The sequence below is a fragment of the Syngnathus typhle genome, linkage group LG2 (assembly GCF_033458585.1).
Source record: "Syngnathus typhle isolate RoL2023-S1 ecotype Sweden linkage group LG2, RoL_Styp_1.0, whole genome shotgun sequence".
NCBI classification, from domain to species: Eukaryota; Metazoa; Chordata; class Actinopteri; order Syngnathiformes; family Syngnathidae; genus Syngnathus; species Syngnathus typhle.
In genome coordinates, this window is record NC_083739.1 from 23,616,609 (window position 1) to 23,643,571 (window position 26,963).

Consider the following 26,963-nt stretch of genomic DNA (forward strand, 5'->3'; position numbering starts at 1 on the left):
AGAGAACGAGATTACTGTCTTTCACAAAGATAACCAATTCCACCGCCTGTGTTAAAACAAGTGTGAAGCATCAGGATGAGTCGTCAAAACTACTTTGAAGACTGACATGACGTGCTTCTCTGGAAAAAGTCAATGACTGCAATGTCAACTTTCCACCAAAAAGTATGTCAATACACTCTGAAAATGGTGATGAATGGTTTAGTAAGTGTACAACAGACTGTAAACCAGAATGAGGACTGTAAATGTTTGAGTGGCTGGCGTAACAATGAAGGCCGGAAATGTCTCGGCAAAAAGAAAAAAAATTGATGAAGTTGACTTGGTTGATTTCCCCCCCCCAGCCGTATTGTGTGGTCTGACTGCGTTATGTGAACATTAGAAACTTGCACACATGCAACCAGATGATGACAACAGATACCGGAAAATCAGGGTACCCAATTATACATGAATACACAGAAAGAAGATACTTTTTAAGGTTGATTTTGTGGGGACGTATTATACACGGGGTAATTGGAATTCTTTAAACCCATATTTGCAACACCGGGAAACAATGTGTGTTTACTGCATGGACATTTGTTGATTTGACAGCACCGAATGTCCGACTTCCATATTTCAACTTCCAAGACTCAAAAATGAAATACCTTGATACAATAGAATAATCAATTCTGTAAAAAATAAAAAAGTTGGTGACAGCCCTAACATATACACAACTGTATATATATATTTTTTTAATTACCTTGCAATGACTCATAGTTCTGCCTTTCCCAATTGAGCTCTTCCTGCACCTGGTGTATTTTCTGTCTCAAGTCCTGGACATCCCGCACTTTGAGGACAAGGTGGTCCACATCTGTGCTAGGTAATGCTGATTCGCAGGTGACATATGGTTGATGCTGTGGAGTTTTGTTTACCTGTGGCATCTGTACACAAGTCACACCGCCAAAATCAGATACTGACCCACCATGAGGTTCCATATGTCAAATCTGAAAACTATCTAAAACATGATCATCATTATCAATCAAAATGCTTTAAGTACTTTAAATTTGAAATTTTTTATCAACTATAATGATTTGAAATATAAAGTCCTTTTAACATAGAGTAGTAGTACCTTGACGTTTAGGAAATATAGCTTTCAAAGTTTTGTTTTTCTAACCCGGTGCTAACCCCCCAAGGTAGAAAATATTCCCCCCAAACTCTCCTCAGTGACCATAAATAGTATCATTTGTCTATGAAAGTTTAACAAATACACCTCAGCATAATATTGTATCCTATAAATTATGCTCCCTCAGGTCGCACTGCTTTACTATGATGAGGGGCGACGACAACAGTGCATGCAACTGTGCGCACATGACATTTTCCATAACGTAACAACTATGTCGAGTTCTCAATGACTTGCTTCTTCATCCCGAGCCGTCAATGCAGCTCACTCGACCTCACTTCAGCCCACATGATACACATATGCTAGTATGTAGAAAATGAATAACACAGACTTTGGGCATGAGAAATAAAGTTAAAGAAGAAGCGTAAGAAATAGCCTTACAGCCTCAAGCAGGGCCCTCTCTTTGCGCAGCGTGTCCCTCACCATCACTGCAAACTGCAGCGGCTGATGCTGAAATATATTCTGAAAGACATCACAGGTATTACTTTGTACAATTCATTCTTGTTTTGCATTCATCTCAAAAGTCTGGTTGGACAATACTGGGCTAACTTTTTGTTTGGTGGTATACAACCCATGTTTACCGTGGAAAATGTTTATTGTATTTTTTTCAACAAGTTAAAAATGTCAAGTCAAATTTCCCTCTGCAATACTTTGACAGGATTATTACTATCTGTGACATGAAAGTTTATTTGTATTTTATCATGAGTATTATATTTCAAATGCATTTGGCCGTGTAAAAAAAAAAGAATAAAAAGATTGATGGCTCAAAACTATTTTTGCATTGAACGTAATGCAACCATTTCAACAATTTACAATTGACTGTTGCAGGGGCCACCAACACACCGTCCAATATGCTATTTAGTGTTGCTCTAAATAGACAGAGTGATCAAAACATTAAAGATGGATTGACACCAAAATTTATAATCAACTTTTATTGGTTGCTTTGGCCACTTAAATAAATAATTTCAACAGTGGACCCTCAGCAGGGTGCTTGAGGTTACCCAACCAGTCTACATGTGTTTTGTGGACTTGGAGAAGGCCATATCCCTCTGGGAATTCCGTGGGAGGCACTTTGGGTACTGAACCTGCTCATATGGGCTCTTTGGTCCCCATATCACCAATGTAAGAGTTTGGTTCACATTGCCGGCAGTAAGTCAAACTCGTTTCCAGTGAAGGTTTAACTCTGCCAAGTCACCCCTTTGTCACCAATTCTGTTCCTAATTTTTATGGACAGAATTTCTATGTTCTGCCAAGGTGTTGAGGGTGTCCAGTTCGATGATGTTTGATGACTGGGGACAACCCAGTACGTGTTAGAGCGACTATGTCTGCCGGCTGTGTTGGGAATGCCTTGAGATCCTCTGGGATGAACTAGAAGAAGTGGTTGAAAAGAGGGAAGTTCCCTGCTAAAGCTGCTGCGGCTCGCGTCATGTACAGGTGCGTGCGGAATCTGAGGGTGTAGCCAAATTTCTGTCATTAATAAATGCAACAGTATTGAAGTTAGTGATTTTGTGCTAGTTGTTATTTCAGATCACACGTTTTGTGTGTGATGGCTCTGTGATGGTAATACAGCTCTGGGGAAAAAATTGCAAAGGTATTTGTGAACTGTCTTTTTTGTCTAAGCTCTCTCGGTCCCCTCCTTCCCCCATGTGTAACTGCTCGCCATGAAGGAAGGGAGAAAAAAAGCTACTGGTGCTGAATTAACTTCAAAGAGGTGACAGAAGAAATATTGACTTTTTAAAACCCCTGTAAACCGTCAAACCGGCAATTGTATATTCAAATTAAATGTCAAATACAGTGGGGCCTCGGTTTTCGAACACAATCCATTCCAGAAGGCTGTTCGAGAAGTACATCGTTCGAATTCCGAATCATATTTTCCCATTACAAATAATGGGAAAAAAAATAATCTGTTCCAAGCCCCCCCCCCAAAAAACAACGCCTTTTTTAAGCATTTTTTCATTTGCGCATTTTTGTCCAAGTACATTGTTCGAATTCCGAATCATATTCCCAATCATATTTTCCCATTACAAATAATGGGAAAAAAAATAATCTGTTCCAAGCCCTAAAAAAAACCAACGCCTTTTTTAAGGATTTTTTCATTTGCGCATTTTTGTCCAATGCAGCGCACCGCCAAACGCGCAACCATAGTGCATTGCTGACTGCGCAAGTGCACCGCGCTGGTTGCATTATTGTGACAGAGCCGTCGCTGAAATTTAGAAAATATTTTTAAAGTCCTGTTGTACTTTCCAAAATTTAAGTGGACATCAGTGCGCAGGGAGCTTAATTTTGTCCGATCGCGCAATTGCTGCGCATCGCCCAACGCGCAACCGTTGCGCGCCGCCCACCGTGCAACAGCACCGCGCTGGTCGCATTATTGTGACAGAGCGGTCGCTAAATTTTAGAAAATATTTTTAAAGTCCTAATGTACTTTCCAAAATTTAAATGGACCTCAGGGAGCTTAATTTGGTCGGATTGCGCAAACGCAGCGCGCCGGGCGCTCAGTGTCGCATTGCTTTAGGAGCGTCTTTGTGTTTTAGGATGGCTTTACTGCTCCCACTTGCTTCCTTTGGAGGCATGATTAAAGTTGATGCAATCCTCAGAGTAACGAGAACGTAATAATGAACGGAATCAGTTGGCATGCGGGTCCTCTCGGCTCATCTCGCGAGGTTCGACAACCGAATTTCGTCCAACATCCGAAGCAAAAAAATTTTTTGTTTGAATACCGATTTGTTCGAGATCCGGGACGTTCGAAAACCGACGCTCCACTGTACTTGAACCAATCAACAAATTCCCCAATATCAGAATATCAGCCGAGTTGTTGAGGATTTTGCTAGACTCCTTACCATGTTCCTGCTAATCTGCATAAGCTTCATTTTATCCACTACATTAGCATTATGCTGAGAAAACGACTGCAGCAGCATGATGATCTCGTCCAATAGAGCGCGGGCGTTATCTTCTTGCTCCACTTTCTCCAGAGCAAATTCCTCCCTGAGAAAACACACATTGACAACTCAAGTATGTAATAAGTAACTTAAGTATGACATGTTTCTATTGTGTACAATAAGCATAGCGTACTGTGTGTGACAGTGTGTGTGTGTGATGTCTGGGCCTTACCATCTTTGGTTTTCAATCCATTCAGACAAAAAGTGCCGCACTTCAATAGCAAATGTAGCGGAGGGGTAGAAGTCGCAGATGGTCTGGTCAGGCAGGTACTGTATCAGCTGGCTGATGCGACTCCACTGGGCCATGGTCAAGATGTGCTGCATTGTACATGGAGAAAATCAAAAGAACAATCCGAATAGAAAGCGGTTGTTGACTCGCGGGAAAGTTCGACATTACCAGCGGGCTGAAAGCCAGTGGCCGCTGTGCCGCGCTGGCTGGGAATCACTCACCTACAATGCTGGTCCAATTGTGGGAGTCCAAATTTTTGAGCTACTGCTACAGACAATGGCCCTAAAGTGCATTTTTTTGTTTTTCAGGCTTAAATACTTTACTTTGATATATTTTTATTACAAAAACTAGAGCTGTTTGAGACCACTTTTTCTCAATTCTTCGAGTAATCACCGATACCAATACCAAGTACCGTTACCGCTCATACTTTTAAAATTTCCCCTTAAAAATAATGACAGATAATAAAAACTATTGTAGAAACTGTACTTGCATTTCCATAAAATTTATGTGAATTTTCTATTCTTCTAATTACAAATATGAAACAACCCCGCCGAAACACGACGTGATGATGAAGAAAATGTTTGAAGGGCAGTTCATTTTCGTTTGAGTGCCAGGTTTTCTCTTCTTAGACTTCAAAATAAAACCCTACTAAACACACAGCAAACAAGGCTTAGACGGGGAAAACCGATTTGACAATCTTGGCCACAAACAGTCGCACAGCACGTATATCATCAAAATGCAACGTGTGCTTGGAGGAGCGAAGAATGCGCAATTACGTTTTGGTCGATATTGACTCAGTCGCGCGACGAGCAGCCCCACTCGCCGTTTCTTGTCAACCGGCAACAATAAGGTATCATCCTATGAGAGCGTTCAGGAATTGTAGGAGAAGTTGTAGTGCTCTTAATGAACCACAAATTACTCTTCATGAGAATGTTTTTTGTTGATGTTTAAGTGATTTATTTGGGCTTTGCACCTTTACCTACTTTTATGTCCCAAATTCTAAACATTGTCTGATTCTTTGGGAAAACAAGTGAAGAAATAATGAACTATATAATCAATATTTAAAGGAAAGAACTGAAATGTCACTTATGAAATATAAGGCTTACAGAAATAAGGTAAATAACCAACTGAGACCTGAAAGAAAAGATTTCATGACCAACTAATGCGAACAAGCACACAATTCACAAAGAATCTATGGGCTGTTATCAACGTGATAACAGGCCGCGGAAAAAGACATCCTGACTTCCCCACTTACTTCAATTTACAAAACAAGCAGATAGAGAGCAAGCAAATGATAGCTGTAAGCTTCAATGAATTCTTTGTCACAATGGGAGAAAATATTGCAAAGACATTCCCAAAACAACAGCTACACTGGAACCACTTTGAAAAAAACAGACATTTCCAAAATCACATTTGTGCTTGAACCAGTTACAGAAGAAGAAATACTATGCTCAATCCTAACAAAGTGTACGACCAGAACCTTTATTGACGCCAATGAGTCAGACATGAAACTGATAAAAGCCATAAAAAAGACAACAACCTACAACAATCTAGCTTTTGAAAGTTGGGTATTTCCTGAAAAACTGAAAATAACAAAAGTCCTCCCCATTTATAAACAAGGAAATAAGCATGATCTAAATAACTATCACCCTATTTCAATTCTACCCTAGTATTCTAGAATTATAGAGAAACTGTTTATTCAAACGGTGGAGAAAATGATAGAAGACAATAATATATAACCAACAAGATAACCAAAAAGAAATCAACTGCTCATGCACTCACCGACTTCACCAAAAACATAAAAGTGGCCGTGGACAACGGACTAGATAGTACGTATTAGAATATTTTTGTACCTAAGAAAAGCCTTTGACACCATAAATCACAACATCCTATTTGAAAGGCTGAATAGGTATATGGACTACAGCAGGGGTGGCCAACCCGCGGCTCGCGAGCCGCATGCGGCTCTTTGGCTGGTTTCATGCGGCTCTTTTACGTTCATATCAACATTTGTGTTTATTTTTTGTGCGTATTTGCTTCGCTTGAGTTCAATATGGTATTTTGGTCAAACGCGCATGCGCGTGAGGTGAAATCCCGCAAAGGAGGAGGGGCAAACCCATTTGAGGAGTGTCAATTTCACTCTCAAAATGGCAAGGAAAAAATTAAAAAGCTGACAAGACGCTAAGCCAGGGGTGGCCAACCCGGCCAAAATGGCAAGGAAAAAATGCACAGCTAAACGAATATATGACGATGACCACAGGACGTTTTTAACAGAGTTAAAGTTGTTTTTTGTCGGACGTCATTAGCGCATTTAAAAGCTTCAAATGTTCAGCGCCACTTCAGCTCACTTCATGCCAATATTGATAAAGACTTTGCAAAAGGGACTGAATTTCGCAAGCACAAGTTTGGACACTTTAAAAAGTCAGGCAGAAGAATAGGTACAGTTTTTCAAAAAAACTAAGAAGCACTCAGAGGCTGTCACACTTGCATTGTTTCAACTGGCTTGGAACATTGCACGGGCTAAAAAGCCATACAATGAAGTGGAGTTCGTTAAAAAATGCCTCAGTGACGTTATTGAAATCTTGTCTCCTGAAAACGACAAACTAAAACGAATGGTCTGTCCCGCCACACATAGTAAGTGAAAAAACGTAGGTTTTTGTTTGTGGAATTTGTTGAACTGAAAGTTTGTCTGTGTGAGACAATGCACACAATGTACATTGTTGAAAATGTGGTCTTTGGTGTGTGGTTTTAGTACTGTAGGAGTCAATTTGTCATTATCATGTTGGTGCGTGACATAATAATGTCACACAATAAATTTGGCTGAGCAGAGGGGTGTGTGTGTGTGTGTGCGTGTTTGTGTGTGTGTGGGGGTGTTCATGTGTGCTCATGTGTATGATGTGACTCTTTGCGATGACAGTAAAAAATGTGGCTCTTAGTCTCTGACTGGTTGGCCACCCCTGGACTACAGGGTAAATCACTAAAATGGATCAAAAGCTATCTAAATAATAGACAACAGTTTGTACAAAAAAGTACCGTATGTTTCGGAGAATAAATCACAGTTTATTTCATAGTTTGCGACTTATATGTGAAATACCACATTATTACTTGATCATTGACACATTACTTACTTACTACTAGTATATCACTTCACATGTTATTTTCACACTAAACCGCATGAGGGCGCTCTAGGCCTGTGGATTAATTGGAACTGCAACTGACGATGAGCCCAACGTCAGGGCCGCATATACTTTTGGAGTCAGCGGAGTTGTTTATAAGTGACACAGAGGACGAAGATTTCGATGGATTTAATGATTTGGAGTGACACGGATGGTTTGATAAACTTGTTATTTATGTTATAGTTATTTGAATAACTGTTAATATTTACGTCAGGCACGCGCTCAGTTACTCGTTTGTGTTTATGTAACGTTAGCATGCTGTATCGTTTAGCCTGTAGTTGCCTATTCATGTCTGTTCTTGGTGGTGTATTTTGTCAAATAAAGTGTCCCCAAAAATGCGGCTTATACTTCGGTGCGACTTATATATGTTTTTTCTTCTTCATTATGCATTTTCTGGCTGGTGCAACTTGTACTCCGGAGCGACTTATAGTCCAGAAAATATGGTAATATTAGGTCAACTTGTCTGAGTATCGCTTGTGTTGATTTGGGGGTCTAAAGTGTTTATACTTGTATAAATGACAATCAATGTATGTGATCAACTTAAATTAGTAATGTTTGTGGATGACACCAGTATAAATTGTTCTGGATAAATGATTCAACCATCAAAAATGTTAATGAAAATAATATGTTGGGCATCACAATTGATAACCTCTTGGGATGGAAACCTTATTTTAAATACATACCTCCAAAGCAAACTGGCAAAAAGCATATCTGTACTATGCAGGTTACAAAACAAAGTGAACCAGTCAACTCTAAGAATAGTATATTCGGTAGGGGTGTAACGATACATCGATACACATCGATTAATCGATATAATGCTCTACGATTTATTGGCATCGATGCTAAAGGTAAACATCGATTTATATCGCCGTGTTTGACCTCGGACATTAGACGCGACTTTATTTTGAAATCTAGTTCATTGTTGCTTGCTTCCTCTTTCCGGGAGCAGGGAGCAGTGCGCGGCGTTGCTGCACGTGAAAGGGGAGTCGACAACTAAAACGCGGCTCCTGGGCTGGTGCTATGGCTAGTGTCCAAAAAGACGAGGAAATTTGCTCCCCTTTAGGCTTCAAGTCATTCGTTTGGAAGCACTTTGGATTCCAAAGAAAAGATGGCTCAACGGACAAGACACGTGCAGTTTGTAAATCCTGCCATGCGGTGATCAAATATTCAGGGAGCACAAATCTCGCCGCACATTTAAAGAAAAAACACATCAAAGTTCAGTGTTAAAGTAAGCAATTTGTATACTACAATACTCTTGTAATTTCCTAAATAAAGAGTTTGCAGTACCTTGTTGATTTTGCGTATGAATTGTTGTAAATCAGGATATTGTTCTATATTTTTTATTAAAAAAAAAAAAAAAAAATCGATCGTAGAGCACTATATCGCGATATATCGTGAATGAATCGCAGCAGGCTTTAAGATATCGGCAAATATCGTATCGTAGTTCTTTATATCGATATTATATCGTATCGTGACAAAACCCGCGATTTACACCCCTAATATTCGGCGATGGTAGAACCACACTTGTTCTATGGCGCCAAGGTTTGGGGCCACACCTACATTATTTCACTAGAACCTCTCAATAAACTTAAAAAATTAGCAATACGGCCCATTCACTCCAAATCCTACACTTCCCACACAAATTAATTGTGTCTTACAGATGAAATACCGTAAATTCCGGACTATAAGCCGCGACTTTTTTCCAAAATTTTGAACCCTGCGACTTATAGTCAGGCGCGCCTTATATAAGGATTTTTTCGTGATTTTTGTGATGACTTGATCACTTTTATACACTGCGGTATCTTGAAGAAAACAACAAAAACAAAAATACTACTTTGAAACACGACTATGGCTGCTGCTTATTCTGGCTGTGTTGCTTGTGACTATTATGAGCTTTAGTAGGAATGCACGCTAGGTGACCTGCGTCAAAGGGCTTTAAACCCTTTCTCTTACTCTGCCATGTGACTCAGAGGTTACACAAAGCAGTGGCGCTGTTTGGACCATCTGCATTGTATTGTAAATAACTGGAACATCACTAAAATATTGGTGATTCCGTTGAGAGTCTCACATATTTCTTCGCTATCGAGTTTGCTACTGCATGCGCAGTGATACTGACCGAAAGAATAACCTCCGGTTGTTCCCAAAGATGATCTTTTTTCTGAAATTATTTTACGTTTACGGACTTAAGTAACCCGGCCGGGTCATACCAAAGACTATAAAAATGGGACCCATTGCCTCCCTGCTTGGCACTCAGCATTCAGGGTTGGAATTGGGGGGTTAGATCACCAAATGATTCCCGAGCGCGGCGCCGCTGCTGCTCACTGCTCCCCTCTCCCCCAGGGGATGGATCAAAATCACACGGGGATGGGTCAAATGCAGAGGACAAACGTCACCACACCCAGATGTGTGTGTGACGATCATTGGGACTTTAAAAAAAAAAAAAAAAGTCAAAATTTGGGTGCGTACATGGGTACAGGCTTTTTTTCAGCATCGACATGCCATTTTTAGGGTGCGTATTATACATGGGGGCGCATTATACATGGAAAAAAACGGTAATCGTTTTTCACACCTTCTGTGTCACTCCAAATCCAAACTTTTCGTCCGCCGTGTCACTTAGAAACAAAGCCGCTAATGATGCCGGTAGTACGTGGGGTCCTTCGTCATCCCGTGATTAATCTTTGTCCTTTATGTAAACAACCGCCTCGTCGTGCTGCTGACATCACTTGAAATTCAAATTACAGTAATCCCTTGCTTTATCGCGGTTCGTTTATCGCGCTTTCACTTTTCTTGGGGGGGGGAGGGGGGGATTTTGGGAAAAAAAAACACATATAAGTCGCTCCTTATTATAAGTCGCCCCCCCACCTAAACTATGAAAAAAATCGCGACTTATAGTCCGAAAATTACGGTATGTTGTTAGCAGGGCTGTGGACTCTGACTTGGGGACTCGGACTCGGTCGGACTCGGTCATTTTTGCCGGACTCAGACTCGGTGCTGATTTTGACCGAGTCCACCAAGTCCGACAATAGAAAAAATACGTTCAATTTTATTTTCATCATGCTGCTGAGAATGCGCGTAGGAATACTGTGTGTACATGTTTAATATATCCGTACAATATATATTTTGAATCACTGTCTTTTGGGAGAATCACACACACACACACACTAAAAGAGAGGGCAGAGGTCACGCCCCCTTCTGCGTTTGTCGGCCGCCACCTCGCCAACCGACATAGATGAAGAAATTGGGGCAATGTTGGCACTTGGTCGGATGAAAGAGAGCCCATTTGTTACAGCTGATCGTTATCCGTCCGGCCTCAAGGCAGCGACTCGGACACTAACAGCAATGCCAATCAGCCAAGTCAGCGTAGCGCGCCTGTTTTCCGGGCTCAAGTTTATCATGTCTGATCAGCGCGGCGCGATGAAGGCTGACTTGGTTGAGGCGATTTTGTTCCTAAGAACAAACTCAAGTCGTTGAATTTAACTTGAAAGTATCTTTTTATTGTATTCGTTTATATGTTTAATAAAGACAAAGCCATCACAAAACTGTTAGCTTAAATTTGCCTTGAATAAAGACTAAGCAGTCACATGAATTAACGGAAAAAAATGGACAGCCGGACTCGGACTCGTGGTCAAGAGGCCGGACTCGGACTTGGTCAAGAGGCCGGACTCGGAGCAAAAATCCGACCGAGTTCACAGCCCTGGTTGTTAGACTTCAGTATTTCCGATTTTCTAGGGATGCAGTGAAGGCAGCAGGGGGGGGGGCGGAAAGAGTGATCCAGGGAGCTTGCGTGTGTTGGCTCACATGTTGAGCTCCTGATTTGTGAAATAAAGAGCCAGTTACCAAACCCACGTCTTGCCTCGTACTTTGGTAACACTACAATATAGTTATATACGTAGACCTGTGGAATAATTGGAGCCACTAACTGACAACGAGGCTGACGTCAGCGGCGCACGTAGGTCCGGAATCGACAGCTGTTTTTGTTGTTGTTGTTGTTGTTTTTACACAGAGGATGAATATTCCGGTGGATTTAATGATTTGGAATGACACGGATGGTTCGTTAAAATTGTTGTTTATATTACATTTATTTGGTATATCTAGTCTGACGTCAGCGGCGCACGTAGTTCCGGTGTAAACATTTTTTTATTTTGTTTTTTGTTTTTTCAGTGACACGGAAGACGAAGATTCTGATGAATTTATTGATTTGGAGTGACACGGATGGTTCGATAAAATTGTTGTTCATATTACATTTATTTGATATATCTAGTCTGACGTCCCCGGCGCACGTAGTCTTTCCGGCGTCAACAGCTGTGGTTTTGTTTTTTTGTTTTTTTTCAAGTGACACGGAAGATGAAGATTCTGATGGATTTATTGATTTGGAGTGACACGGATAGTTCAATAAAATTGTTGTTTTTATTATTGTTATTTCACACATACCGTAAATTCCGGACTATAAGCCGTGACTTTTTTCCAAAGTTTTGAACCCTGCGGCTTATAGTCAGGTGCGGCTTATATAAGGATTTTTTCGTGATTTTTGTGATGACTTGATCACTTGAAGATTCAAGATTCAAGAGTTTTTTATTCGCCATGTTTGAGCGTGCCAAATAAGGAATTTGACTTCGGTAAAACACACCCTCTGTTCAACATTTAGGTGACTAACAACACTCAGGACATGTGAAGAATGGCAAAAAATAAAATAAAATTTACTTTTATACACTGCGGTATCTTGAAGAAAAAAACAACAACAAAAATACTATTTTGAAACACTACTATGGCTGCTGCTTATTCTGGCTGTGTTGCTTGTAACTATTATGAGCTTTAGTGGGAATGTACGCTAGGTGACCTGCGTCAAAGGGTTCTCTTACTCTGCCATGTGACTCAGAGATTACACAAAGCAGTCGCGCTGTTTGGACCGTCTGCATTGTATTAAAACCCAATCAATCAGCATTTAAATTCAATTCTTCTGACATTTTGATCACCAAAAACAAGTTGTAATGAACGTGAACTTTTAATGCATTTTATTCAGAAGTTTACTTTGAACCCCGAGGCTTAAATGGCGGCGCGGCGTATTTATGGATTTTTACGGCCTCCAGGGGGCGCTCTAGCAGGAAGCAAGAGCGAGACAGACGAAGAAGAGATAATGCGCCAAAGAAGACGTGCTAGTTTGTGTTTTGAACATTTTGCGGATCACGCACACACGCTCATCATGGAAAACACACGAAGGAATTCATTTGATGCAGCTTTTAAGTTAAAAGCAATCAATTTTGCTGTCAAAGAGGGAAATAGAGCTTAAATGGCGGCGCGGCGCGTCGTATTTATGGATTTTTACGGCCTCCAGGGGGCGCTCTAGCAGGAAGCAAGAGCAAGACAGACAAAGAAGAGATAATGCGCCGAAGAAGACGTCCTAGTTTGTGTTTTGTGGTTTCAGTGCACAGGAGGAAGATGAAGACGATGAAGCTCTTTTTTTACTTTTACTGGTATGTTATTTAACGAGCCCTGTTGGTGCTGTACTGCCGTGTTGCTGCTGTGTTACCGCCGCATCTCAGTGACTTTTACCGGGTATGTTTTTTTTAATCCAGTCCCATTAGTCTTGTGTTACTTCCGTGTTGCTGCGGTATTACTGCCGCGTCACGGGCAGTGTTTGGAAAGAAATGTTAAGGTATGTTATTAAAACTTTAAAAAAGCTTTCTGTGTCCAGTCTTTCTTTGTTAATAACTCGCGTGCACACTTCCGTGTTGCTGCGGTACTACTGCTGCGTCACAGGCAATGTTTAGAAAGACATGTTAAAGTATGTTATTAAAACTTTAAAAAGGCTTTCTGTGAACGGTCTGTCTTTGTAAAAAACGTGTGCGCGCTAAAAACTAAAATATCCCCCAATTTTAGCTGGTGCGGTTTATAGTCCGGTGCGGCTTATAGTCCGGAATTTACGGTACTCAAGCTGCGAGATATTATAATATAGACTTCATTAGCTAACATGTATAAAGTCTCTAGATTTGACGTGCCTTTTACAAAAGAAAAAAAAAAACTATTCAGACTGAGACAAAATAACCTGGGGCTCATAAGACTGTAGATATTTGAGCACCTGTAAATAAACAGAACATTAAGAAGCCACACCCTATCAGTGGCATGAGTTAAATATCGGAATAAATTAAACGCAGAAATCAAGATACCTAAAGACCTTAATAAAAAACAAGAGTTTACTGATGCAAAAATACAATGCGTCATATGAGACGTATTCCATATGAAATCTCGTGTGACTTGTGCTTTGAAATCTTACGTGTACAATACAGGCTGGCGCCTGTGTTGTTGATGTGTGCAAATATTGATATCAAAACTTATCAACACTGTTGTTTAATTCTGACATTGAAACTCATAAACAATGTTGTGAAATGTTGATCTTGAAACACATGTAGTTGCAAACTTGAGGGCATACCGGGGGCAGGTTTTCAGGCGACAGAAACAGGCACTTCACTCATTGCATCATATGTAATGGATCTCCTAAGCTGAGCCTTCAGCGCAAACCATCGACCTGACCACGGCTCGACGTCCAGAAACTAGGGAAACTGGCCCCCACTGTACCTCTCTTGCAGGATACACAATGGACAGCTGGAGCAAGTGGCACGTCATGTCGCATACGGAAGATGGGGAAGATGTGTACATTTTGATCATCATCGGCTGGCTCTCTCTGACCCTCGTGGTGCTGCATTTGTACCAAAAGCTGAAGGAAATTAAGTCTGGCGCCCTTGGAAATGAGGGACTTCCAGCTTTGGAAAACAGCTCTGAGAGACCAGAGAGATGAAGACAAGGCTCTATCACGAGATGTCTGAACTTAATGGGAAAATGGTCAAGCTGCAGGAGGCCAGAATGGGAGATGACTGCTTGTGATCGATCGGTGCAGGTGCCGCCTGGTGCTGGGGGTGGTACCCAGGGTGCCGCCAAGATTGTGACTCCAACTCTCTCTAAATTGATTGTTTTATTCAAATCAAATTATCATAATCTGCTGGGATAGGCTCCAGCACCGCCGCAACCCCCTTGTTATCTTGTGTAATTTTTCTGATTCTTTGTTTCTTCTTTTTTTGTTGTTGTTATGGTGGTACTTAGGTAATACTGTGGAGATGTAGACTGTGACTGGCAGTGTAAACCCTTGGTTGAAATTGAAGCAGGACTAGATAAGCAGAATTTCTTCAACCCGCCTCCCTTTTCATGTACAACATAATCCATCCATCCATCCATCCAATTTCTGTACCGCTTTGTCCCCACGGGGGTCGCGGGCGTCCTGGAGTCTATCCCAGCGGTCATCGGGCAGTATGTGAGACATCCTGAACCGGTTGCCAGCCAATCGTAGGGCACACAGAGACGAACAACCACCTCAACCACTCTCACCCAGGGGCAATTTGGAGTGCTCAATTGGCCTACCAAGCATGTTTTTGGGATGTGGGAGGAAACCGGAGTGCCCGGAGAAAGCCCACGCACGCACGGGGCGAAGATGCAAACTCCACACAGGGAGGGTCAGAGGTGGAATCGAACCCGCACCTTCCTAACTGTGAGGCGGACGTGCTAACCAGTGCGCCACCGAGCCGCCTGTACAACATAATGTTAAATGAAATTGTAGTGAGTCTCGATTATGTATTTGCCAAAATAAATCAAATGAAATACCGTTTTTTTCCGTGTATAGTGCGCAAAATTTAACGAATTTATTGTCCTAAAATCTGGGGTGCGCATTATACATGGGTACAAAAAAAATTTAATTTTTCTTTTTTTTTTTTTTTAGAAAACAAAACCAACAACAGGACTGACCGACAAAGTCGTGGAACAAAAAGACAGGGTGACATTACCAAAGACAGGAACAGAAAGCAAACAGACATCATGACAGTAACACATGCAATGATCCGACGGTGAGCGAGGGGCAGACAGGACTTAAATACAAAACACGTTACATCGATTGAGGTGACACAGGAAGAGAGGGGCGACGCGAACAGAAACTATGGCAACCTAGACACATAGCAAAACTGGGGACGAGACGTGACAAATGTCCCTCGAAATGAAACTTGAAATCACCAAGTTTTGGTTTCCAAGGGTGTTTTTATTCCTCTTCAACGTCTCTCCCATACAGAGCCGCCTTTTTCACGTCCGCACGCCTCTTTCCCAGCGCGGTGGTGCGTTTATGGGCAGTCGGAGAAATCAACGCCAACAAAAAAAATTACATCCAGCCTAGTTAAGACCATACCAAAGACTATAAAAATGGGACCCATTGCCTCCCTGCGTGTGTGACGATCATTGGGACTTAAAAAAAAAAAAAAAAAGAAAATTCATAAAAAAAATTCATAAAAATTGGGTGCGTATTATTGAATTGAATTGAATATTTATTTATTGATCCCCAGGGGTGGGGAAATTCAGGCCCCAGCAGTATCCATACCACAGAGTGGGTATACAAAAGACACACAGATGGCATGAGCGCAACTCAATAGGCTCTCACAAGGCTGCCACACAACGGCGCCACAAAGAAAGTCAGAAAGTGCACAAGATAAAAGCCATCAAAGCAAATCAAAGCTAAAAGACAAAGGAAAAAAAAGCAACAGCGGCCACCTAGCACCCCTCAATACAAGAGAACACCCCAAAACACACAAAATAGCCTCCACGGGGTCCATCGACAGGTGTAAGGGCAGTCCAGTTCAACGGCGCCCAATGGACCGTGGTGGTGAATCGGTGAAAACATCACAAAGCAGGCAAACGTGTGAGCAGCGTCCCGGGCACCCTGTCGGGGGACGTGCAGATGGCCACCACGGGGCTAGCATGGCGAAAGTCGTCGGTTCCGACGAGCACGAGGGAGCGGACTCCCCACAGGTGTTGCGGCTGCAAGGCCAATGCGAGGGACCCGGTCATCACTGGTCGGATAAGCAGGAAGCCGTCGTAGAGTTACGCCGGTCTCGACCGATGATCCCGGTCCCAGGAAGAAAAAATAAATAAAATAAAATATCCGATCCGAAGAGGTACCGAGGTGCGGTAGAAGGCACCAGCATCGCCGAATGGACAAAAAGACAGAAAGAAAAAGGAGAAAAGAAGGAAATAAAGAGGAAAAGAGAGAACACTGCTGGGAGGCAGCCACTCACGGCGCCATACCAAGAGAAAAAAAATACATGGGTACAGGCTTTTTTCCAGCATCAGCATGCCATTTTTAGGGTGCGTATTATACATGGGGGCGCACTATACACGGAAAAAAACGGTAGCTATGAAACACAGTCGTTAAAACCCTCGCAGCAGACAGCAGTGGAATCATTCATTTCAAAAGATGACATGGGTATTTTTTCCCTCAACGTCACGTCCCCTCTTCGCTGATTGGTTCATTCAAACTGTTTGCTTACATTTGCCCCTTCTCAGAAATGCGCATCGATGCAAACTCCCCACCAGACCAATCACTGTAGCATTGGTCTGGTCTGCCAGGCTAGGTGTGATATGCCTCGATTTACATCTGAGTCAACTCATCGCCACTACTGTTGGTGATACATATACAGGGTCCGGCAAAATGATCTGACACATTTGTAGGCTTGATAAAATGCAAATAAATTAAAGAAACAAAATGTTTTTTTTATTTTCGAAAAGTACATAACGCCATTTTATTTTATTTTGTTTTGGAATAATGTTATTTTGTTTCATTTCAGTTGCTAACATGAATTCGGTATATGAGGTCTGTACTTTGAAGAAGACAACGTCACAGTGACTGTGAACTCTGATCGATACTGGAAGATGCTAGAGACTTTTCTCAGACTTAAATTGAATACGCTCCACGATATAAAAAATGTTTGGTTTCAATAGGATGGGGCAACACCCCACACTTCTCGACGTGCGATGGGGAGTTTGAGGGAGATGTTTCCTGGTCATTTAATCTCATTGCGTGGTGACATTGGTTGGCCCGCCCGATCACCTGATTTAAATCCTTGTGATTTTGTTTCTCTGGGGATACCTCAAGTCAAAGGTATACATTAATCGCCCTCGATCTATTGAACAATTTAAAGATGCCATTCATCAAGAAATTGCTGCCATTCCCCATGAAATGATCTGCCGCATTATGAACAACGTTCATGAACGCCTTCGACAGTGTGTGGACAATAACGGCTCCCATTTGACTGATTTGATTTTTAAAATCAAATGAAACAAAATGGCATTATATGTACTTTTCAAAAAGAAAAATTTTGTATATTTCTTTACTTTATTTGTGTGTGTTTTTTAACCCAAAAATGTGTCAGATCATTTTGCCGGACCATGTATGAAGTGAAGTAAACAAATGCAAGATCTGTGGTATGAGTACACAATTTAACTGTGTTTTTGAAGTGAGAGGAGCCATGGAGAAGTGCTCTATGATGGTTTTTACTACTAAGTAGATGGGAGGAAGCCCATCAGTGAGCTATTAGGCACAGGAAATGACAGAATCCAACTCCCTGCCTCATATGTGAGCTGTGGTTCCAATACTTATTTATTCCTAAGAGCATTGAAAAACAAAATAACGTAGAACTGATCACCCTTCAAAGACATAATAATGAAGAAATAATGAAGAAAGAGTTTGTCAGCATGCTCCTGTACCCAGTTCCATGTAATAAGCCACTACGCTTTAAGCTACATGAAAACTAAGTATGCTGTTTGATAAGATTACTGTGTGTATGTGTATGTAGTGATGTCACAAGAAAGGCAAAGTAAAATAACACAGTTGTGGAGCAAATTCTTTAGTTTGAATTCACACCCTGAGGGTCAAGTGACACATTTGCCATACTTGTGCTTTGAAAGTGTCAGAATTATATTACAGTGTAAAGACAGAGCTAATAACCAAGGTCACCAGACACCATCAGATCAGAATCAGGCCTCTTTCAAATGCGGATCAAAATGTGGTATCAGATATCTTCCAATCCACACGCAGCAAAAACACCCAGAGAGATATTGCATTGCTGCCATAGTCATCTTGACATCATTTAAATATGCCAATTGCTGACAAATACAATCCTGCATTTTCCCAGAGAACACAAACTTTTTTTTTTTTTACAAACAACTGCAACAGAAAAAGCACAAGTACTTCAATAAGATTTAAATATGATACATTATGACATAATTAAAGACTGCAGCAAGGTTGCTCTAATTTCAATTAATGGTGGGAAGAGCCAGCCCGGGTCAAATGAACATTATGTGATGTTTAATATGTATTATGTAATATTGCCCCATCCACACTGTTATTGCTCAGTATCATCCATCCATTAGTCCGTCTGTCTGTCCACTGCGTCTCACAAGCTTCGCTGATGCCTGGAATGCTGATTGTTTGAATTCCAGGTTTTGTTTGACGTTCGGAGTACATTTAGTATATAAACCAGCTCAGTGGCCTAGTGGTTAGAGCAGGGGTGGGCAAACTACGGCCCGCGGGCCACATCCGGCCCACGGGACCGTTTAATCCGGCCCGCCAACCCTGAACAAATTGTATTATTAAACTTTTTTTTTTTTGTCATTTTGCCTGCAATGACTGCGTTTCCCCAGTAGATGGCGAAGCGCTCGCCTGCGCATTTACTACCGGAAGCCGTGTCAGAAAGCTCGGTGCACACTCACAAGTGCGTGTACGTATTCAGTAGTACGGACTTGGCGCACTCTCGCTCTATTCGTATCAGTCCCGAATTTAGAGCGTGGGCTTTGACGACAGCATTCTTATAATTCGCGCGCTGAGCTTTCAGATGCAGTTTTGCGCTAAAGCCACCCACAAACCTTCCCCTGGAATCCTTCCATTAAAATGAGTGGCCCGAAAAAAAGAAGTGAGTGCCGAGTGTTTAAAAAAGAGTGGCCAATTTGGCTCGACGTACGCGACGTGACGTTCAGCCACATCAACATCAACCCGTCACAGATCAAGGTAAACGGACCAACACCTCGGATCTCGCCTAAGAATTGCCACAACAAATTTTACTCCAGACTATGACGCACTAGCAAAAAAGGGACACCAACAACACTGTTCCCACTGAAAATGAACGGGAGGCTCTCAAGTTTATTGTAAAAAAATGCATTTTGAATATGATTTGTACACATAGCAGGGATTGAAACTAGCGACCATTCTCATTTTCAAACAATGCAGGATGCTCAAGGACATTGATGCACCACCTATTTGCGACTAATCTTAACCTGTAAAGTTCTTAAGGCTTACTTTAAGCAAGTGTTTCCCGTTTCCTCACCTCTGTTACCAGGTGTTTGCGAGTTAAAACTCTGCTCTGATTTTCAGATACCCCTCACCGTGTTGCTGTTTTGATTACTTTATTTGGATGTATGCTTTCACCGATTCTTCAAGATGATATATTTGGTCAGAATGTTTGCCGTTTGATGTGATCCCATAAGATAAACATCTTTCATTAATCTGACCTGCAGGCACTGAAGTGATGGAGATTGTTATTCATATTAACAGTGTCGTATTTTATGAGAATCACTGATAGCAGTTTTTTAGTGAATTATTATTTTTTTTAATGCTGTTAATAAATGCATTTGTTTTCAAAAAACTTGTTTGGAATATCCATGCTTTACTACCTACTAAAGGCCAAGATCTTCTATGCAATGACCTTTACAGGTCGCTTATATGACTTCACACAACGCCTATACCATCTGCTCCTGGTCCGGCCCTCCGGTCCAAATTTAGAACCCAGTTCGGCCCGCGAGTCAAAAAGTTTGCCCACCCCTGGGTTAGAGTGTCCGCCCTGAGACTGGAAGGGGTTCAAACCCCGGCCGGGTCATACCAAACACTGTAAAAATGGGACCCATTACCTCTCTGCTTGGCACTCAGCATTAAGGGTTGGAATTGTGGGTTAGAAGGAGTGGAGCTCTTTACAGGCCCTAGGCTCCGTCTCCCTCCTTGCACAGTTATTGATATAATAATATGTGCTAAACAATAAACTAAACTATTTCTTTCCAAAACCATTTGTATCCAACACTTTAGGAGTCTTTTTCCTCTACACCAGGGGTGTCAAACTTATTTTTGTCGCTGGCCGCATCATAGTCATGGTTTCCCTCGAAAGGCCATTGAAATTGCCAACCCAAATAAATGTCTGAATGTCTCAAATTATATATAGTGTATGGTACAAACTAGTGAATGACTAGATGAATAACTAGTTTTCAAAAAAGAGACTTGGAAAAACTGTTAATATATTTTTTAAATATGAATGGTAATAAAAATTGCTAGCAATAGATCTATTTTTTTTTAAATGAAAACAATTAGTAATTTTAATATTGACATATGAATTTGATGCACAATTTGTCTTCGCGGGCCACATAAAATGATGTGGCGGGCCGTATGTGCCCCCCGGGCTTTGAGTTTGACACATGTGCTCTACACAATCAACTACGCGGCATACCTTGACATGGACTAGATTGATTTTATAGCATTTTTTACAGACAAAACGAGCTGACAGCAACGCAAAGGGGGTAATGCCCATGTATAGGGATGGGAGGGACGAAGTTGAAATAAATTATCTTTATCTCTCGTCAAGACTTACATTTTTTGTGAATGTCAAACAATACCACGGCATTGCTGCTCGTGCTCACGTAAAACAGAAACTGAAAGTACGCATGACAAGTATGAGAATATAGTTAAAAGGTAAACACTAATAATTATGTCGTCATATTGACCAAGACCATTCATGCAACTACTGTCGAGCGACATTTTCGCTTACCGTTTCTAAGTTCGTTTGAGAATTTTCAGTTTCTTTCGTCTCTTCGCAGGCTGCTGCGTGAAAAGCTACCCAACATGTCCGCTTTGTTTATTATTCAACTTCTTGGTCTTCATGCACGTTAATAGGAGACGATCGTAGTTTCTTTCGACTTCCCTGTTGAAGCAACTCGTTTCCTGCAGTCCCGTAACAGACGCGTAGCGTGCTTGTCGGCCAACGTTACTTCAAGTATTGTTGGACTCTGCACACTTTGTGACGTCGCTCCCTCTCCCTACCCAAAGAGGAAAGGTTCGAGTTTGTCAGGGTGGACTTGTCTGAGTTGGCTGTGTATTCCGCCACCGTGGGTGTACTGAGTCAACTTCCAGAGAAATAGAAAAAAGGGCGGTGCATTGATAAGGCGCGTACAATTCCAGGAAAGGCTTTCTTAACATAGATGTATCCAATTATTATTAAAAATAGAAAAACGAATAGTTATTTGATTTTGTTTGAAAACAGAAAAAACGGATTTTCTTGTTAGTTATGTGAATGGAGTAATGAAAAGTCTAACAGGTTGATTTACACTTTTTATTTGTAAAACAAAAATGGGATATAACGCTCACGCGAACACAAACACGCTTCTGCGCGTGCGCAAAACGGCTGATATTTGTTTTGGATTCCCGGAAGTTGCCACTAAGAGCATTTCTCATACTGACCGGAGGATGGCGACAGCGCGGCGTCTTAAGACACCGCAGTGTTCTGTAATGATGATCCATCAGCAATCAACATTCTACGTTCGATTTCTGTAACTCTCAGTAAAACTTGAGCAGCATTGAGCAGGTATTTTGTCCCAGGTTTGAAGGCTGCTTTCTCCAAATGTCATCTTCCAGCTCTTTCAGCAGATGAGAAGATTTAGATCAGGGCTCATCCAAAGCGACTGTAATACCACGGTATCACATTGTCACACTTTCAAGAGCACTATTCTGAATATGGGTCAATATTTCTGTAGCGTTCCATAGCCGATGATGCAACCAACAGCCGCTTTGCTGAGGTTTGGTGATGCTTATTATTATCTTGTATAGAAATGCATGTTTTCATCACTCAGTGCAGCTGCGTCTTACTCTCCTCGCAGAACAAAATATTGCAACATCACAGTTTTATCTTCCGTGCTCAGAGAAAAAAGATGACGACATCTGGAACTAATACAGCTGTGCTGGATCTCAGTGGGACTAGGGGGCTAGGCTGCAAGCTGGGGGTGGTGAAGAGCTTAGGCCCTGGGGGCCCTGTGTCCCTGACTCGAAAATGGACCTGATTGCAAACATCTGGCAGTCCTGACTCACTCTGTCTGATGTCAAACTTGTCAGTATCACGGCCCGAACAAGCGAAAAGGCCAGCACTTATGGTCAGGTAGGGGACATAGAGCAGACCATGTTCATGGTGTATATTTACTTTCACATATCTGTTGGGATAAAATCAGGTTATTTTATCAACAGAGGGGCGCATCTACCCGCAATAAGCAAAATCCGCAAAGTAGAGGTTGACATTTTCCCGGGGGATTTACGCCTCTATTACTATGTTACGGGCCCCCTGCAGCTTCCAAACAGTCCCCTTCCCTCTAAATATTTGTTACGCTTAATAATTTCAACTTTTAAATTGTAAAACAAAGAAGGGAAACGAGCTGCGAGAGCTGTGAGAGGAGCGTGTTCTGTCCCCAGCAGTGTACGAGTATGATGTAATGTAACATTACATTCAAGCTATATTTTTATGCTAAAATGATGTACCTTAACTAGAAACCCGCGGTGCATTTCAGCCAAATCCTGGTAGATTCATGCAATTTCAAACACTTGTTGTTGTGCAAAACAAAGGTTGAGCATATACCCATGAAGGTATCTTGCCCCTACTTCTTCAATTTCTTTTTTCAGTGCAGTCGTCTTCTCTCTTCCTTGAGAAGCAGAACTCGCAGCATTTTATTTTCACTTTGAACAATGAGCTCAACAAAGTGAACTTTAAACCACTGGAAATGCACCTTTGGCCAAAGATGCCGCATTACAGGTAAGCTGTTTTAAGATAAACTTTAAAGAGACACAAAAACCATGACCCGTTTTTTTCATAAACAAGCTCAGTTTGTGTATTTATTGATAGGGAAATGATTAAAGTGATCATTTTCTATTTCATCCATTTAATTTTGGAGGGAAAACGAAACACCCAATGCCCTCAGAAATGGCCACTTTTAATGAGGAATATGGCCACACCACCTCCCCTCCCTACATGTCTTGCTGGAAGTCACTATATTTTCATATACAGTGGAGCCTCGGTTTTCGAACGTCCCGGTTCTCGAACAAATCGGTATTCGAACAAAATATTCGAGAATTTTTTGCTTCGGATATCAGACGAAATTCAGTTGTCGAACCTCGCGAGATGAGCCGAGAGGACCCGCATGCCCACTGACTCCGTTCGTTATTACGTTCTCGTTACTCTGAGGCAGTGCTTCTCAAATAGTGGGGCGCGCCCCCCTTGGGGGGCGCCGTGCTATACCTGGGGGGGCGCGTGTGACCCTGGGGAACAGGCTTTTTTTTTGCAGTACTAGAATAAAGTGTAATTGCGCATCTTCCCAGCAGGGGGCAGTGGCGCTCTCATTGTTACTTCTGTGACGTTTGCGACAGTGCAACATTTTACGACTTACAAGACAAGTTAGGATAGTCACGGTGGGGAGGGGGGGGCGCGAATAGTTTTCTTCTTGCTAGGGGGGGGCGTAACAGAAAATAATTGAGAAGCACTGCTCTGAGGATTGCATCAACTCTAATCACTCCTCCAAAGGAAGCAAGGGGGAGCAGTAAAGCCATCCTAAAAAACGCTAAAAGACGCTCTTAAACCATGCGACAGTGAGCGCCCGGCACGCTGCAGTTCATGGTTCAAGAGTTTTTTATTTGTCATGTTTGAGCGTGCCAAACAAGGAATTTGACTTCGGTAAATCACACCCTCTGTGTCATGCCTCGTCCTCAGTTTTGTGATGTGTCATCGTTTCTGTGTCTGTGTGCTCGCCCCTCCCTTCCTGTCTGTGTGCCCTTCTGTCATGCCTCGTCCTCAGTTTTGTGATGTGTCATCGTTTCTGTGTCTGTGTGCTCGCCCCTCCCTTCCTGTGTGCCCTTGATTAGTGTAATCACACGCACCTGCCTCTCATTACCTGTGTTGTATTTAAGTTCTGTTTGCGTGTCCCTCGCTGTCGGAGCATTGTGCATGAGATGTGGACAATGCATGTCTCACGGTCACGCGGTTTGTTTGGTTCCTGTCTTTTGTTTCACGCTTTGGTTGGTCAGTCCTGTTAGTTTGTTGATTAGTCACGTCAGTTTGCCGAGTCCTTTGAGTTTGCTTCAATAAACCCTGGTCCAAGCTGCACTTGGTCGCCTTGCTCCATTACTCCACTCCGAAGCCTGACAGAATGCTCCGACCATCACAGCGACCAGCGCTTGGACCTTCCACCATCAGCTCCCGTCCGCGACGCCCGATCCACGCCCGTCGTCCGAGCAGGTTCCAGCGCCATGGGCTTTGCGGCCGCCATCAGAGTTCCTCCCGGTGCGACCGGCTCCGCTGTCGCGATCGGACTTCGCTGCCGTCGGACCCGCGGCCGCAAGCGGACTGCCTCCCGGCGTCATCAGGCTCGCGGTCGCCATCTGTCTCCACCTCAGCGTTGCAGGACCCGCGGGCGTCTCCAGATTCAAGCCAGCTGCGCCGTACCCGCGATCGTCCATGGACACACCCCCTCTGCTGCAGCGCGTGGTGACTCTTGCCGCTGCGCACAGCTCCGCCTTCCGATTGCTGCTGATTGCGGTCCGGACTTTCGAGTTGCCGCCGATTGGGGTGCGGTGCGGTTCGGTTCCCCAAGTCGCTGCCCAAGTGCGGTGCAATTCGGGTCCCCTCGTCGCCGCTCAAGTGCGGTTCGGTTCCCCAAGTCGCCGCCCGAGTGCGGTGCGATTTGGTTCCCCAAGTAGCCGCCCGAGTGCGGTGCGATTCGGTTCCCCAAGCCGCCGCCCGAGTGCGGTTCTCTGCCTCTCGTCGCCGCCAGAGTGCGGTTCTGTGCCCCTAGTCACCGCCGTGCGCGGTTCAAGCTATTCCGAAAACCATTGGGGTTGTCTGGACTAGTGCGCTGCCCCCCCGCGTGCCACCGTGGGGGGTTGGGTTTTTGGGACGTTGGGAGCTGTCCCTTGTGGGGGGGGCTCTGTCATGCCTCGTCCTCAGTTTTGTGATGTCATCGTTTCTGTGTGCTCGCCCGTCCCTTCCTGTGTGCCCTTGATTAGTGTAATCACACGCACCTGCCTCTCGTTACCTGTGTTGTATTTAAGTTCTGTTTGCGTGTCACTTGCCGTCGGAGCATTGTGCATGAGATGTGGACAATGCATGTCTTACGGTCACGCAGTTTGTTTGGTTCCTGTCTTTTGTTTCACGCTTTGGTCGGTTAGTCCTGTTAGTTTGTTGTTTAGTCACGTCAGTTTGCCGAGTCCTTTGAGTTTGCTTCACTAAACCCTGGTCCAAGCTGCACTTGGTCGTCCTGCTCCATTACTCCACTCCGAAGCCTGACACTCTACACTACTGTTTTGTCTGATCATTACTTAATAAAATTTGAAATTTTAGTTTTTTGTCCAAGACAAGAGAGCAATCAGAATTATAGCCGCCGTAATATTAACTCTATGCCTGCAACTGCGCTATCTGAGTTACTGTCGCCGCCAACGGCCATATTTCCCGCATATATCAGCTCTGTTGATAATCTTACAAATGAATTCAATGCGACGTTAAATGCCATCTCGCCGTAGATTGCCTACTCCATGGTTCACAGATGAAACACGTACCCTTAAGCAATTACGTAGTATGTAGAAAGCATGGCGTTTAACCAAACTTGAGGTTTTCCATCAGGCATGGCATGACAGCCTCCTGAAATATATAGATGCGCAAAAACTCGTTATTTTTTGCAAGTCATTAATCTCAATAAAAACATTTGATACAGTGGCAAAACTAACACTATGCCAGCCGACCCCCGATAGCTCCTTCCACTCAGCTGACGAGTTCATGACATTTTTTGCTCGAAAGATTGATTCCATTAGGGACGAGATAAAGAATACCATTCCAATCGCTCAGTCAAGACCGCCAAAAACCGGCCCTGATGATCATGCAATAACCCTCTCAAATTTTAAAAGCGTGGCCCTTGAAAGGCTTACACAATTGGTTAGTGCGGCTAAACAAACATGTTTACTCGACCCGCTTCCAGCCAAAGTACTTAAAGAATTAATTCGAATTTTAGGACCGTCCGTCTTAAATATAATCAATCTGTCTGTCTCCTCTGGAATAGTGCCAACAGCCTTTAAAACCGCTATCATTAAACCGTTACTTAAGCGACCAAATCTTGACCCGGACTGTCTCAGTAATTATAGCCCAGTTTCAAACCTCCCATTCATAGCAAAACTTCTTGAAAAAGTAGAAGCGCAGGAGTTTATTGATTACATGGTCGCCAATAATCGATATGAATCTTTTCAGTCTGGTTTTAGAACTAATTATTCCACTGAGACAGCACTTGCTAAAATGACTAATGATCTCTTCATAGCTATGGACTCAAACACTTCATCGGTATTGTTACAACTCGATTTTAGTGCTGCCTTCGACACTGTAGATTTCTATATTTTATTAGGGCGTCTTAAAAGTTGTGTTGGTATTTCATTGTCAGCACTAGGCTGGTACTATTCCTATCTATCAGACAGGACGCAGCGAGTGGTCCATGGCAATACGTCCTCTGAGCTCTATAATGTTACGTGTGGTATCTCACAGGGATCGGTA

General features: G+C 42.7%; 1 protein-coding gene across 2 annotated transcripts in view; it reads right to left on the reverse strand.

Moving 5' to 3' along the window:
* stat6 (signal transducer and activator of transcription 6, interleukin-4 induced) overlaps positions 1-21,548 on the reverse strand; it is a 51,335-nt gene extending 29,787 nt beyond the window's left edge. Inside the window, exons 1-5 of one of the 2 annotated variants that reach the window (XM_061272707.1) lie at positions 21,168-21,548; positions 4,265-4,410; positions 3,994-4,138; positions 1,535-1,615; positions 734-914 (exon numbers count right to left, since the gene is read on the reverse strand). In XM_061272707.1, the coding sequence (XP_061128691.1) occupies positions 734-914; positions 1,535-1,615; positions 3,994-4,138; positions 4,265-4,398 (541 nt within the window). In that variant the 5' untranslated portion in view covers positions 4,399-4,410; positions 21,168-21,548. The remainder of the gene's footprint in view (positions 1-733; positions 915-1,534; positions 1,616-3,993; positions 4,139-4,264; positions 4,411-21,167) is intronic. The other variant, XM_061272706.1, reaches the window with a different exon arrangement.
* Positions 21,549-26,963: the final 5,415 nt, after the last annotated feature.